This window comes from Galleria mellonella, unplaced genomic scaffold (assembly GCF_026898425.1).
Source record: "Galleria mellonella isolate WM207_F2 unplaced genomic scaffold, CSIRO_AGI_GalMel_v1 utg173, whole genome shotgun sequence".
Lineage (NCBI taxonomy): Eukaryota > Metazoa > Arthropoda > Insecta > Lepidoptera > Pyralidae > Galleria > Galleria mellonella.
In genome coordinates this window covers 7,387,573-7,402,722 of record NW_026442016.1, presented here as the reverse complement: position 1 = coordinate 7,402,722, position 15,150 = coordinate 7,387,573, and the positions used below count along the sequence as shown (strand labels likewise).

General features: G+C 31.1%; 2 protein-coding genes across 2 annotated transcripts in view; both read left to right on the top strand.

Moving 5' to 3' along the window:
- The window catches only part of LOC113515703 (protein draper), a 39,017-nt gene extending 27,991 nt beyond the window's left edge, over positions 1–11,026 (top strand). The window contains exons 12-19 of the mRNA XM_026899977.3: positions 120–326; positions 781–936; positions 2,029–2,205; positions 3,578–3,745; positions 4,372–4,530; positions 4,806–4,973; positions 5,721–5,843; positions 6,105–11,026. Coding sequence (XP_026755778.1) covers positions 120–326; positions 781–936; positions 2,029–2,205; positions 3,578–3,745; positions 4,372–4,530; positions 4,806–4,973; positions 5,721–5,843; positions 6,105–6,364 — 1,418 coding nt within the window. The 3' untranslated portion in view covers positions 6,365–11,026. The remainder of the gene's footprint in view (positions 1–119; positions 327–780; positions 937–2,028; positions 2,206–3,577; positions 3,746–4,371; positions 4,531–4,805; positions 4,974–5,720; positions 5,844–6,104) is intronic.
- Positions 11,027–11,496: 470 nt separating this feature from the next.
- On the top strand, positions 11,497–13,570 carry LOC113515607 (uncharacterized). Its single transcript, XM_026899868.3, has 2 exons — positions 11,497–12,357; positions 12,453–13,570. The coding sequence occupies exons 1-2, from the start codon at positions 12,316–12,318 to the stop codon at positions 13,551–13,553; spliced, it is 1,143 nt and encodes a 380-aa protein (XP_026755669.1). The 5' UTR covers positions 11,497–12,315; the 3' UTR covers positions 13,554–13,570.
- Positions 13,571–15,150: the final 1,580 nt, after the last annotated feature.

Genomic DNA, 15,150 nt, shown 5'->3' with positions numbered 1-15,150 from the left:
AAGATGTTATGCCCTGTGTTCTGTAATTTTATTGGCAAAGATAAATCTCTTCATATCGATAATGTGGTTGGTTTGTTCTCCCATTCTTATTTTGATCCCATTATATGCTAACTCGGCAGGCGTGTTGTGCGAGACTCAATGCCCTTCGGGCTACTACGGCGAGAACTGCTCGCAGCAATGCCGGTGTGTGAACAACTCGTCGTGCGAGGCGAGCAGCGGCCGCTGCGTGTGCGCGGCCGGCTGGACGGGCGACGCGTGCGACCAGCCCTGCCCGCCCGGCACCTACGGGCCCGGCTGCTCGCAGCGCTGCCTGCATTACTCCGGAGGTAATTATCGTTTATGTCCCTGCCGCAATTTATCAATTACAAACCTGTATTTATAACCTGTCTTTCGCGACCAGAAGTACTTAAGATGATTAAGAAATTCTAAGCATAAATTTAAGTCTTGCTTTTTTGTTTTTTTTTTTTTTATAACGACCATATAATCACCACTAATCATCTAGTCCTTAAGCTAGGGTAACCCTGTGTTATGAGAATACAGGTAACAGACATCTGGAGGGACAACCCTGAACACCCATATCCGAGACAATCTAGAAAAGTTTAAATCACAGTTAATCTTAGATATATGTATTTACAATAAAGATTTGTATGTCAAAAATTCAAGATTATATAAGGACATAACGAGAATATTTTCCGGGATTAAAGTATGCATACAAACTATTTTAAAATTTTTATTTCAATACTTTTTGTTTGAGTTTTCGTTACTCATATTTTGTTATAGGTAACGACACATGCAACCCTGTGACCGGCGACTACCAATGTCCGAGTGGGTACAGAGGTCCCACGTGCCGGTACCCGTGTCCCCTGCGCACTTACGGTGTCAATTGCCAAGAGAAGTGTAATTGTAATAACGGGGCCGACTGTCATTATATCACTGGTTCGTAATCAAACTTTATTTAGGGCAATGATTAGAAATTAGTGTGATACAATTACTCACTTTTTTAGTCCACATAAAAATTATTATTTATTTTACGAAGTTAAATGTATTACTTACAAAAATGTGTATAAAGAGTTCGATCCTTGCATATATCATATATGCACTTGTATTAAGGAGTATGATTGTTTGTATGTACGATGTCAGATCGGTAGCGCTATATTGCATTTTTTCTTATGTGATGTATCACAGTTTACCTTGATTAAGTGTGGCAACGTCGCATTTTCTGTCAATTTTCAAAAACAATTTCATAATATATATTACAATATTTCTGATTGATTATTTAAAAAATGTTTTGATAGCGAACTAAAACTGTAATCATAGAATACGTTACATATAAATCTACTATTAAAAATTTCATATCTACCTATTTCGTTTTGGAATATTTTAATGTTTTTTTGGCCCAACATCCAAATTTTCAACAATGGCTTAATAAGTATATTATTGCATGATTAACGTTTTATTTCGCTAGCAGCGCACTTTTGAAATAAAATTAATCGGTAACGTTGAAAAACGTTAAACTGTTTTTAAAAATTGGTGAGCCGCATGCTCGTTTGTCCTATGTGTTGTAAAAAAAATTACATATAATTTATATTGCCTATGTATATATATATATATATATATATATATATATATATATATATATATATATATATATATATATATATATATATATATATATATATATATATATATATATATATATATATATATATATATATTTATTGCACTCGTAAGTTACATATAAAATAATCTATTTATACATGTTGTGAGTAAGGGTGGACTTATCTCTGACAGATATCTCTTCCAGTCAACCCAGTACGAAAGCATTTCGTTAGCGGGCAGCTGAAGTGCTTCAACTATTAATACATAATAATACTTTGTTATAAACACTTTAAATGTGACCAGTACTAGCTGTTACGCTAATCTAAAGCTGCAATCATATCATAGGACGCGTCCCTCAGTCTGGCTATTTTGTGTTCTCTGTATCAACTGTTTATATATGAATTTGTTGTGGATTGCACAATAAAACAGGCGAGTGCCAGTGCGGTCCGGGGTGGCGCGGCGCGCGCTGCGAGGCGGCGTGCGGCGCGGGCTGGTGGGGCGCGGGCTGCTCGCAGCCGTGCCGCTGCGCGCACGCCGCGCTCTGCCACCCCAGCGACGGACACTGCATCTGCCCGCCAGGCTACGCCGGCATCTACTGCGCCGACCGTGAGTACGCGCTCTCGCCACCTCTGCACCGCGTGCACTTGCACATAAACTATTCTTATTTATTCATTAATTGCATTATAATGTATCTGCCTGTCAAATTTCATTGGAATCCGTTTAGCCTTTTCAATATGATTGAATAACATATATTTCTCAAACATGCTTGGAAATGTGAGCATTATTTTGACAATCTTCTTAGAGATAAATCAAAATTGCCGTACTGGTCAGATAAATGCGCGCAGCGGCCGACAAAAGTAGTATGAAAATCCATATCTGTCGTGTTTTGCGGCCAGATAAATTACTATGTAAACTCATATCTGTCCTGTAATTTAAAAATGGAATGACCTTTTACTTCGAAACATGGCTACCAAGGAGGTAACTAATAAAAGGTTTTATTTAAATTTCGAACTAGCTTGCAAACAGAAAGCTGTTTATTAAAAAAAAAAACAAAGGAACATTATGGCCTGTGAAAAATTATTATTGTTCGTTATTCGTCATTGACCTTAAAAAGTAAAATTGTGTTTTTGATTTCCGCGCATTGTTTGAGAAAAGTACTATACAAGCTTTGGCCACAACTAGGCATTGATGGACTCACGTATGTGTGCCTCGGCTACGCCTTGGCCCTCATTTGCACGTTCGTCCATTAATGCTTCAGTTGCTAGCCGCTGCAATAATGTACTAAACATCTTTACATATCATTTTGTATCTCTGTCTTGCTTGTATTTTTTGCCGCGAAACAGTTATTCTTGCATGACTGTGTTAGGATTTGAAGTATGTGATATGACAGTGAAATTACACGGATTTATTTTCTGATATTTGTGATTCTATTGTTCATGTCTAAATGTGACAATTACCAGTTTACATCAGGTTGACTGTCAATGTCAATGGCAGACATGCCATTCCAAATTTCATAAAAAAAATTACCACACCATAAATTACCGGTTTCTTTCCATATAAGGAGAAATCTAGTTAATTTTTTTTTATACCACTGAGGTGGCAAGCAATCATACGGTCTAACCTGATAGTAAGCGGTCACCGTAGCCTATGAACGCCTGCAATACCAGATATATTACGTACGCGTTTCTGACCCTAAAGAAACTTCTTAAGCCCCCTTTACCCTAAGATGTATGTATGTATACTATTTGTCATCATAACATTTACCAGAGTACACTGATGACCTAAAGTCTTTATATATTATCTGATAATGAATGTAACTTTAAAAAATAATTTTACCTTCCACTTTATAGTGTATCATTTTTGTACGTGTTCATACATATATAATATATTACTAGAAACCATGGAGATGCATGACAGAACATCAGCTTAAAGTTGAGATTAATGTAATCCTTATAAAATTATTGTTGGTATATTTCAGCATGCCCTGAGGGTTACTACGGTGATCACTGTATAAAAGCTTGCAACTGTCCATCTGAAGGCAACTGGAAGTGCGACCACATCAAGGGATGTGTCTGCCATCATAACTTTATTGGGGATAACTGTGACGTACATGCAAGCGACCCATTAGTGATCGAGCGTGCTGAGGGTAATTAATATTTTTGTTTGTATGCCTTTTATTTGTTCTGCAACAAATTTTATATAACACATATATTGTGGCCACAGGTTCAAGCTTAGCATTAGTTAACGCAATTATAATTCTTTCATCAACTGTACCTACGAATTTAATAATCGATGACAATATTGCTATTTATTTATTAAATTTATTAATTACTATGTTAAAATAATCTTTCTTATTATCTAGTTGCCCCGGTTTCGCATGGGTGTACCAGTGAAGAAAATTTGCTACTGAATGTTAATGTGTCAATTTGTCAATTGCGTGAATATTTTTGAGAATCTACTGTCTTCTTGCTCACTTTTTTATGTGGAGATTATTTTAATTCAAATTACTCATTATTCCGTAAATTTTTTAAATGTTCTTTTTATACAAACCTTATGAAACCTTAACTTTAAAAATAGAATTAGCTAAATAGATATAGCCGTTCTGAAGTGATGTGCTTACGTACATATGACAATTGATTTTTATAGATAATATTATTTATGATATAAATAAAATCATGAAGAAGTTATCCTTTATCCCTTCTCCTGAATAAACAGATACCGATTTCCTTTTACCTCGAATATATTTTCTTAAATATTTGGTTTTTGTTGTAGGTACGTCGTACGCGGGACTTACGGCATTTTTGGTAATTATCGCGCTGATATGTGTGACCGTAGTGATATTGATGCTGTTATACTACCGTAAGCGCGTGAACTACCTCAAGCGGGAGATAGCACATGTGCATTACACCGCCGATCCTAATTCACAACCGGGTATGTATCAAAATCCAAATATACACTTGATATTTATTGTATTATTATTAGTTATCACGATTTTGTGTCTATGACCAGGATAAGTAGCCTATCTCCTCCTCCAGACTATACAGTAGGTATATATCAAATTTGATGATTGGTTGAGTCGTTAAGGCGTCAAGAGAGGAAAATACTATAATTTAATCCTGATGATTCATTTCCATATTCCATTTATGCGTAGAATGTATGCATGCGTGGTTTTGGACGCAACTAATTATTTTATTTAATTTGAACAGAGCAACAACATTTCGACAATCCAGTTTACTCTTACCAAGGCTCACAGCGAGGTGACGACGCGACCACACTGCTCAACAACACTATATTCAACAACCTTGGCAACGGAAGCAAAATGAACAACGCCACTCTTGAGAAAATGAGGATGAAGGCTACTAGCTCCAATGACAGTAAGCTCTTACTATATAGTAATAACCATGTAGGATAGCCTTAGGAGGTAATACTATGTGTAAATATTTATTTGGAAATTCCTTGAACTGGAGATAGTAAATGATGAGTTATTTATATAAACTACACACATAAATAATATATTTATTTTATAAGAAACTAATTGTCTGACTCAGTTGTGTTTGCATGGCTGTGTTTCGGTTTGAAGGGTGGAATATGGCAGTGAATTTACAGGGTACAGAGGAATAACACCTTAGTGGAATGGCAACGCGTGGGGGAATCATGGGCGAAACAGTATAATCTATTATGCCCATGGTACTGTTAATAACTATAGGCGACGGTTACTACTTTCTATCAGGGGGGCTGTCAGCTTGTTTGCTATTTTAATTTGCATAAAAAAAGTAAGCTTGCGATAAGCAGGTGGTCAAACATGTTTAAATGACTTACTATGAATTGGCTTCTACCATTTGTTTATGTCTCAACAAAAGAAAGTTTTTTTAAAGTGGTTTAAAGTAATAAGTAATAAATTGTATTTTAATAATCTATACATTTTGGTACATAAAATTAAAATGAACCCAGACTACAAAATATTTAATCACTTAGACAAAGTTTTGTTAAACATTGTTTGGGTAAACAATGTTTAAAATTTTATTTGTAATAAGACGGCAAAAGTCTTTCTCATGTGATATATTTTTTATATTCTAACCTTTTTGTATTTTGAAAATAATAATTTAATTTTTTACTTATAGATTACAACCCAATGTCGCTGAAGAATAAAGATGCTGATGCTAATAATCCTAATTTATACAATTTTATTGATGACGATAAACTGGAACACGTGTATGATGAAATCAAACACAAAGAAGGATATGGTAATGTCACATTCGTATACATATTATATATCGCATGAAGTCTATTTATAAATCAAAATAATCATAATTTACAATTTATGGCTGTGTTAATTTACTTTTGCTGCCGTGACTTCATTGAAGGAACACTGAAATTATTCCGGCGAGAATTATTAAAATTCATCTATAGAATATATTTTTAGCAAGAAAATTACTTTTCTCTATCTATATTATGTTCACGTATTCTTTTTCTCCGCTATACTATTTATTAATTTTATTTTTCAGAGAGAGAATATGACCATTTGAACTATACACCGCCAGCGAATAAGTTGAAACCTCATTATCAGCGGATGACCAATGGTACCCCGGCGGGCGCGGCGCCGCACGACACGGCCACGCCTCCAATACCGCCGCTACCCAAATTAAACATCATCGCCCCCATACCGCCGCCGAGGGACGAGGAAATCATAGATATTCCCACACCCCCTCAAAGAGAAGAAACTCCTTTACAACAAAAGGACGAGGAGGTTACGTCAGTGCCCTGATATTATATATACGATAATTATTAATCCATATTTATGGGTGAAAAACGTAAAATCACCTCATAAGTGTTCTTTTTTTGTAAGTTAAAATGTTATTTATTACGATCTATTGGAACGAAAAATATTTTTATATAAATTTTGCATTCTTTGAATGCGGTTATATCATGTTCTCAAAACGTAATTTTTAATATATTTAATATAGTGATCTCTTCTTTTATATTAGGTGTATTTAGAGAGTTTAACGAATCGGTCACAATGAATTGATTGATATATGCGACAATGGATTATAAATTGAGATGATTGTAGAAGTTAATTTCATTTTATATTAATTTTCTTGTATATATTAACCTTTTAACTACCTCCTTTGGATTTATTCAACAAAAACTTTATGCTAATACTGCCCTTGTTAGATTTATCTGATAGAATATGTGTTTGTATTAGTACGTTTGTCTTTTTCATTTACTCTCTATTATGTTAACATAATAATATCAAAATAAAGTCAGAATCTAGAACAAAATGTTCAGACTATGATAAGTAATTTAAAGTCGCTTATCCTAATAAGAAATATTAAAAACAAAACTGAGTACAATGTAAAATTGCCACTTGACTCAACTGAAGTGGCACTGCAACTACTACATAATCTCACGACCAAAGGTGAATACAATTATATAAATGTATACATATCCAAATTGATATATCATTTACTAGTTCTATATTATTTTATTTCCTCAGATATATAAGTACATATTTATCGATATAGTTATGTTAAAAAATCAAATATTAAAATTTATATTATGTTGTAAACATCAAGATAATAGTGTTAAAAGTGATTTACATTTAATTAAACTTAATACATGGATAAGAATTCACATTACTAAAACCATTAAATCCGAGCATCCTAATGAAATTGCATTTTATATCTTTAGACAAACAATCTTTACATAATAGCATTTACATAATAGTCCTACCGGCATTTGTTAAAAGTTCTTGATGTCAGTTATTTATTTATGGTTTCTAAATAGGATGCATTCAACAAAAGGGTGATTCGTGCAACCTGTATATCTGTAATATTTCTGTCAGGACTATTATTTAGATTTATCTGTGCCAAGATTGACTGATTGATTCACTGTAATTTTGAATAAGTGACTGATAACATCCATGGACAAATAGCTTACCTATTGTGTTTTCCATATGTAGGTTTTCTTTAGTTGAATTCAGAATAATTGAAATAATAAAATACTGCAATAACTATTACCTAAAAATATACAGCAATAATGTTTATAATAGCAATATGTAATTAAGTGATAAAAAGACAAGAGTAACAATATCAGATATATTATTTACTTTTTTTTTTGTTACTAAAGTCATCTTTTTTGTTAATTAAATTAGCAACCATGAAATTTATGCAATAAAGAAAAAAGGAAAAAGCATAGAACAAAATGTCAAATATATGATTAGAATTATTGGGCCATAATGAGTAATATATTTATTATAATTGATATGGATAATGGTAAAACTAAATTCATTGTTTTATCATTTATTATATTATAATGTAGAATTAAAATAGAAGATCACAAAGTGTTATACTTGTATAATAATACATATTTGTTTTACAGAAATTCAGATCTAGATATTTATATTTAAAAAAATATATATACAAATCGGTTGTTACATTCCTTTATGCGTTACATATTTATTTTACAATTTTTAATGAAATAATATTTTTGTTTTTAGTTTTTCATAGTAGATTATTATATTAAAAGTGTTTATATTTTAGATATAATTAATATCAAAACTAATTTGTAAATGTTTCGTTAGTTCAATAAGACGTATGCATTATTTACATTATACTTTGATACCTATTTACATATAATGATATGCTCAATAGTAAGTGAAACTCTAAAATGTTCGTAATGTGTTCCTTTTTTTTACTGAGAATTATAAAAAAAATCGTGGTTATTAATTAAAGATTGGTAACAAAATGTAATTTAAAATTTGGTATAACTGATGAAGTTTACGATTTTATATCAATCTAAATGTATTCAAAAAGTGCCAAAAGTTATATAGCAATGTGAGAGTTTTACTATCTACTAGATAATATATGTACATATTAATATATGGATCCTCGATAGGGATAAAGCCTGTGTTACATATAATTATAGTTGGTTTGTAATTTATAAACATTTATTTTGAAAATTTTATGTTGGTAAACGGTATATCTTTCAATTATGATCACGGGATTCATTCGATTTAATATTTCATCTTAGAATTAAACTTATATTAAGATATTATATTTTTTGAAAATGTGTAAAAATAATCGTACTTTTAATAATTTTATCTACGAGTATCTATCGAGGTAGTTGTATATTTTAGTGATAATATAAACGCAAAGGAGATGAATCGCTCAGAAATGGCAAAGCGTGTGCGGCACCATGGTCGTATTCCGTTACGTCATGGTACTGTTCATGATTTAATATGGCTACTACCATCATTATTTTCCATCTAGTGGACCATTATCTTGTTTGTCATTCCAAGTCGTATATAAAAAAATATACCGTCTGTTTGTTTGTTATGTTTTCATGGCTGAAGTACTCTGTTGTGTTGAATGCAAAATAAAGAGGAAACGAAAAGATAGGCTGAGATTGCCAGTTGGTTTTACCATCGATATCAACACTATAATTATGGTTTCTAAAGCCAATTGCAATTCATGTATCTGTACAATACATCTACATATTCCCATCAGCTTGTTTATGAGGTAAAATGAGCTGGCTATAGTGAAAATTGTAAGAATTTAGCAATGTATTCTCTCTCACATGTTATTCATAGACACATGCTGTAAATAATAAAGATTTGATATAGATTTTGAATACACCATCGGGATGTAACGCGATTTTTTGCAGGTAAATAATACATATATACCTGCTTCTTTATTGACGACATTTCGACGTGGATTGCATCACTTCGTGGTTGTGATAATATCGCGTTAAATCCCGATTTAAATTATGTGTAAACGCGAAAATGTATAATTACCTTTTGATATTGTGTGTACATACTTGCTTATAATAACATATTTGACTTTAGATTGATTTAAGTTTATTTTGTTGTTAATCGACTAACTTGCATTTGAGTAAACAGAAATTTCACTATCTTTGTTTTCATATTTTTTTATACGCTGAGAGTGATATTCATATTTATGACATAAAAATAAATATCCAGATAGAACTGACACTCGTGAATTTAATTAAAAAGTTGCTGCACCGACGCCGTTAAATTACTTTATTGCAAGCAAGCAACAGTTGCCAAGGTGAGAACGCGTGTCTCACTAAAAAAATTTGTTAAATACGAATAAATTTGTGACAATCTTCTGTTGGTCTGAAAGGAAGAAGGGTATATTTTGTACTACTACATTCACAAAGGAAAGTATATAGTACAGGAGTGCCGCTTTCATCCAGCCTATTTATTCTTATGTGTATGGCTACGATACAATATATTACTATTGTAGATGTATGAAATAATCTCTTTACTTGTTTATTTATTACATTGATTGATTTACTTGTTACATTAATGCCATAAACAGAGTCAGCGGATTGCGTAATTTTTGTCGTGTGTGTTTGATTGTATATTGGGTTTGCTGGACTAATATAAGTAATTTATAACCTTAATTTTTTTTTTAAATTCTAACAATAATACACATAGATGAATTAGTCTTTTGCTTCAGTGTTACTGTTTGTATGATTTTTTTATCGACTTAATTATTGAGCGTATTGAACTAATTTTTTTTTTTTAATGTATATTACTCTCTAATCTATTAATATTATCTTACGACCATTGTCACAATTATATTGAGTGGACTAATGGAGTGATTAAATAGTCAGACAAGAGTTCGTGGGACCTATAGAGGAAGCAAATATTTCTGAACACGTTGCCACGCGTTCATCACGTTCTTGCCCAAATTTAAGGCGTAGAGAAAGTTTATTTTTTGTAACTAAAAAATTATGGTCAATCTATTTTGTTAAAACTGAAGATTAATTTAGAGATACCTTTTTTGCCATATATATTAATAGGAGGCAAAGGATTAAGTTTTAAATACGTTTATATTGTTGTGAGATACACACACACGATACACTACATATGAGAAAGAACGGCATGTCCAGATTGTAACACAACCTTTGAATCAACTTTTAGATTAGTACACTCTCTCTGTAGCTCTCATTGTGCTTTATAATTTATTTTATTGTACCAATTACACCCGTTTGCTAAAAGTTAACTTTCTGAGTGATGAACTAGTTTAAATCGTAATTCGTAAGAAAGTAAAGGTATACTTATGTAAGGAACGTTTATTATAAAAATATATAGAAATGGTTCGTTCGCCACTTGTATACAGATACTGATAGTAATATAGTCCATATTGCATTGTTTTTATTCAACAATTTCCATATGCGCATAGATATTGTTAAATTGGAATATCCACATTTAAAAATTATTAGATATATTTAATTTCTGCTGAAGATTATATATATATATAAGAAATCAAAAATTATTCATTCTAAATTTGTTGGACAAGATGCATTTTAGTGGTAATTTATAAACGAACCTAAGTGTAATTTTTGTGATAATAAAATATGTAAGATAATATAACTAATCAATAAAGTATTAATCAATTCATATCTTTTATTTTTTTCCCTATAAAACGATTCTAAAAACGTAACAATGTAGGTTTATTTTTTATTTATTATCATGTATAATGTAAAAACAGTTTTAATAAAATTTATCTAACTATACTTGAGTTATATCTTGTCTAGATAGCTGACACTAATTATTAACTTTAGTAACTTATTAACCATATACAAAATGTAGATAGGCATAGGTGAGAAAGCAAATAGAAATTAAAACAGTCGTCCCTTTTAAAATTTGTTAATTTTTTAAAGATGTTTATCTAATATTAGTATTGAGTTTATCCATTACAAACGAGCAATATTTTTTTTTTCTCTTCTAATACAGACAATTGTCTATATCAGGTTGACCCTGATGGTAAAAAAAAGTTCCAGACGTATATTATAATATTGCTAATACTAAGAAGAATATTATTACTACGTATTATAGTGTGACGTTAATTACACTAATCTTTGTGTTTCTTTATAATAATAGTATTTATCAAGTAATGGAGGTTTTACTGAAATAGGTGTTATTTGGCGGTAGTCCATATCACTGGTTATTTGTTTAGAATTATTTTGTTTAATTCTATTACCATTAGAATGTGTGTCAACGCTCATGTAATACGTTATATTAAGTCTATAGACTGCTCACATTCTAACATAGCCCATCACCTTTACTACCGAAAATTCCTTTCATATTAGCCATCAATCTTTTACTGCTATTGCGACTTTTATAATGAGACACCTTCAGACAAATTTGCTTACCTGAAGATCCCTCGTTTTGAGGTGAAACATGTGTTGCAAAACGTGCGTGAATGAAATGGCAGTCAAAGATTAATGGTTAACACGGAAAGTTGTAGAACTTCTGGTGGAAATGACGGTGTTCAATCTTCAAGTGTTAGTAGTACATATGCTTATAGCAGCGAAATTTAAACTATTGTAATGAAATAATCATGTATGTTTATTGATTTATTTCTTTGATTCGAATTTACTAAAGCTTTCTTCTATAGTACTATTGTACATTAATACAAAATTACATTGTATTGTAATTTTTATAAAAGTTAGTAGACGTAGTCTAATAGTGAAGTACCAATACAATAAACAGAATTACTTTGTGGCAGTGTGACAGCAAATATTGGAACAAGTGGTTTGACAAAATCGTAACTCGTGTCGATCGAACAAACAGACGTAAAATAACAATTTAAACGTATGCCGACTTGAAATTAAATTAATATGTCTGTCTTCGGCAGCATTTACAATTATTATTACTGGTAAATTGTAAATATATTTTAATATATAATGAAGATTGCTGCTGTGTTTTTTTGCATTATAATTGTACCGGTGAGTTCTATATTATAACAAATTAGTATAACATGGAACTATTGGCTTCAATGTATTGTTTCAAATAGTTTACTGTTTATTTTTAATTGTTTTAGGTTTATTCTGCTTCATTTTTTGATGAATTTCGTGGAGCTATGTCGTCAATTGAAGACAGTTTCGGTAAGTTGGTGAGTGATGTTGTAACTGATGTGTCAGAAACTATAGGGTGTACTATATTGGCAGTTAAAGAAGTGTTATCATTAAATCCAGTGTTCCATGAATCTTCTGATTATGATAAAAGATGTAGAGGGTCAACAGATCAAAGTATGGTGCCAGAAGTAGAAAATAGTTATACATCGCAAACTGGGACTAGCAATGATAACAAGCAATATTTATCTGATGGACTATCTCGGCAGATAAAAGAGTCCATTACTCAGGCTAAAGAAACCGGGCTCAATTTAATTAACAAATACGACTCTCATAAAGAAATAAAAGCCATAGGAGAAACGCTTAAAAAAGAAAATAATAATTTGATAGAATTAAGTAACATATTTAGACGTGAATTTGACCGCATGCCATCTGATATTAGAAAGAAATTTGGTAACATGAAATCGAGTCCAGAAAAACCAACTTTTGATAGTATTTGGCATGATGTTAAAATTTTACATAACATTGATCACAACAAGAAAGATAGCCAAAAAACCAAGGAGATACGACGCGTTCTTGATGAAGCATTGGGTATTTTAAATATAGATAATGTGGATAGCAATGCTTCTAACGACGAAAAAATTAAAACTATAATACGAGATTTAGAAAATCAGTCAAGTAGCACATTAAGTGATGTAGAAACACAGTTTGTACAATGGGAAAAAGAAGAACATAAAGAAAATAATAACATTAAAGACGTATCTACACAAGATGCAAAGAGAGAAAAGCATAAAATATCTCTTGCTTTTAAAGACTTTTCTTTAAAAATGACAGACGATGAAAATGGAGAACAGACAGCGGAAAAATCAAGCAAGGATTCGATTGATATTAATGATTTCTTGCATTCTTTCGGAAAAGACAGTGTATCCACCAAAGAAGAAGCAGAAGATGCAACTGCTTTTATAGAAAATAATAAACGTACAAATATGATTTTACAGGATTATTTTGCGAAAAATAAAGATGCTGGTGTTGGCCTGTTTGATAATCCAGAGCTGTTTAATTTTGATTGATAATTATTATGACCATTGCGGAAGGTGTATGTACTAGGAATTCGTTTTACAATAATTATGTGACGCCTAAAGATGACATGACATTTGTTAAATAAAGTAAGTTATTATTTTTTGTACGTAGCTGTCTCTTAACTATTAATAAATACGGAATTAATAAGGAATAAAAAGAATATGTCTATGTATAACGGTTTTATTAACAATATAAATAGGTAATTACAAACTTATTTCTCTACAATTGAGCTGCGCTACTCTACCGCGAGCAGTCCAATGTGCTTAGTTATTAATTGTTGCTAAATTATTTTATTCATAATATTTATTTCATAGGGATACTAAACTATGCACCAATACTTTTCCTAGCTAACGTTCGTATCGACGTTTGTCCGTAAATTACATCTGAAATAATTTCATGAGTGCACATTATTAATAAATCTTTTATATTTAAGTACCTAAACACGAAAAGCCTTTAGGTTTAATATTTATATTCGTTTTTTACTTTTTGTACAAATATTTTTAAAATTGCTATTTTAACTGTTTATTCATGTATTAAATTAGTAATTATTTTCATTCAATTCCTGTCCAAACATTTTGGCACGGCTTGTAATAAGGCCCTTGCCTAGAAATCAAGCACAATAGAAATAAATTGATATATATTTATAAATAATTATTAATATCTCATTACGAAATCAAACTAAATCAGAAATTAAAGAAATAATACAATTACAATTAAGTTTGTCTAACGTAACATAAATAACAAAATTTTCAGTTTATATTTCAAAAATTCTGTAGCGAAATATAGATACCCATTCGTAAAATTGAGCAATCATCACTTAAAGTAAATATTTATGTTGTACTTATTTGTCATAAGGATAATTGTTTTATTGGGTATGTAAACTTTTAATTATGTTGACATAGGTATAAACATAATAATTAACTATTAATATTGTAGATTGAAAGATGGTAATAATATTTATACAAATTATTGTTTTTTACAAATTACAGTTGAATAAAAATGTTGGTCAATTGAATAAAATAAGCAATTATACTTGTATAAATTAATAGTTTTTTTTTTTTTTAATTTGCATCTAGCAACAATGATGTTAAAGTATTACCCCACAAAATGGATACAGCAATATGTGTGTGTGTATGTGAGTGCACGCAACTTGCGTATCTAATGCGACTGTAGATAATAATGTCAGGTACATAAATAAAGTTGATTACGATCGTCTCTGTCAGCTGTGCAATGACACAAGCAAATAAATTGGTTATATTGTCTACAGACGACACTATTTGCCACACGATTCGATAAGGTCTTTACAAATTTATACGTCAAGAAGTAAGTTTGTAAAAAGAAATTGATTCGACCAGTTACGACCTTTACCGGTCGTTTATCAAATCGAATCGTTCATACTCGTTGATGGTATGTTGATTCGTAATAGCTTGATTATATGGTAGTAACTCACAAAAACCTAGATTACGTATCGTACATACTTTTATTATAATAAGAGGTATGTATTTATTTATTGTATGTTAATAGTTGTGAACTGGTTAGAATTGGAACGACCAGCTGTGCTATTTTGTAATTACAAAAGAATTTCAC

Coding starts and splice junctions, on each gene's coding strand:
- LOC113515607 (XM_026899868.3), top strand. CDS start 12,316: ATGAAGATTGCTGCTGTGTTTTTTTGCATTATAATTGTACCG. Junction 12,358..12,452: donor TTTGCATTATAATTGTACCG/GTGAGTTCTATA, acceptor TAATTGTTTTAG/GTTTATTCTGCTTCATTTTT.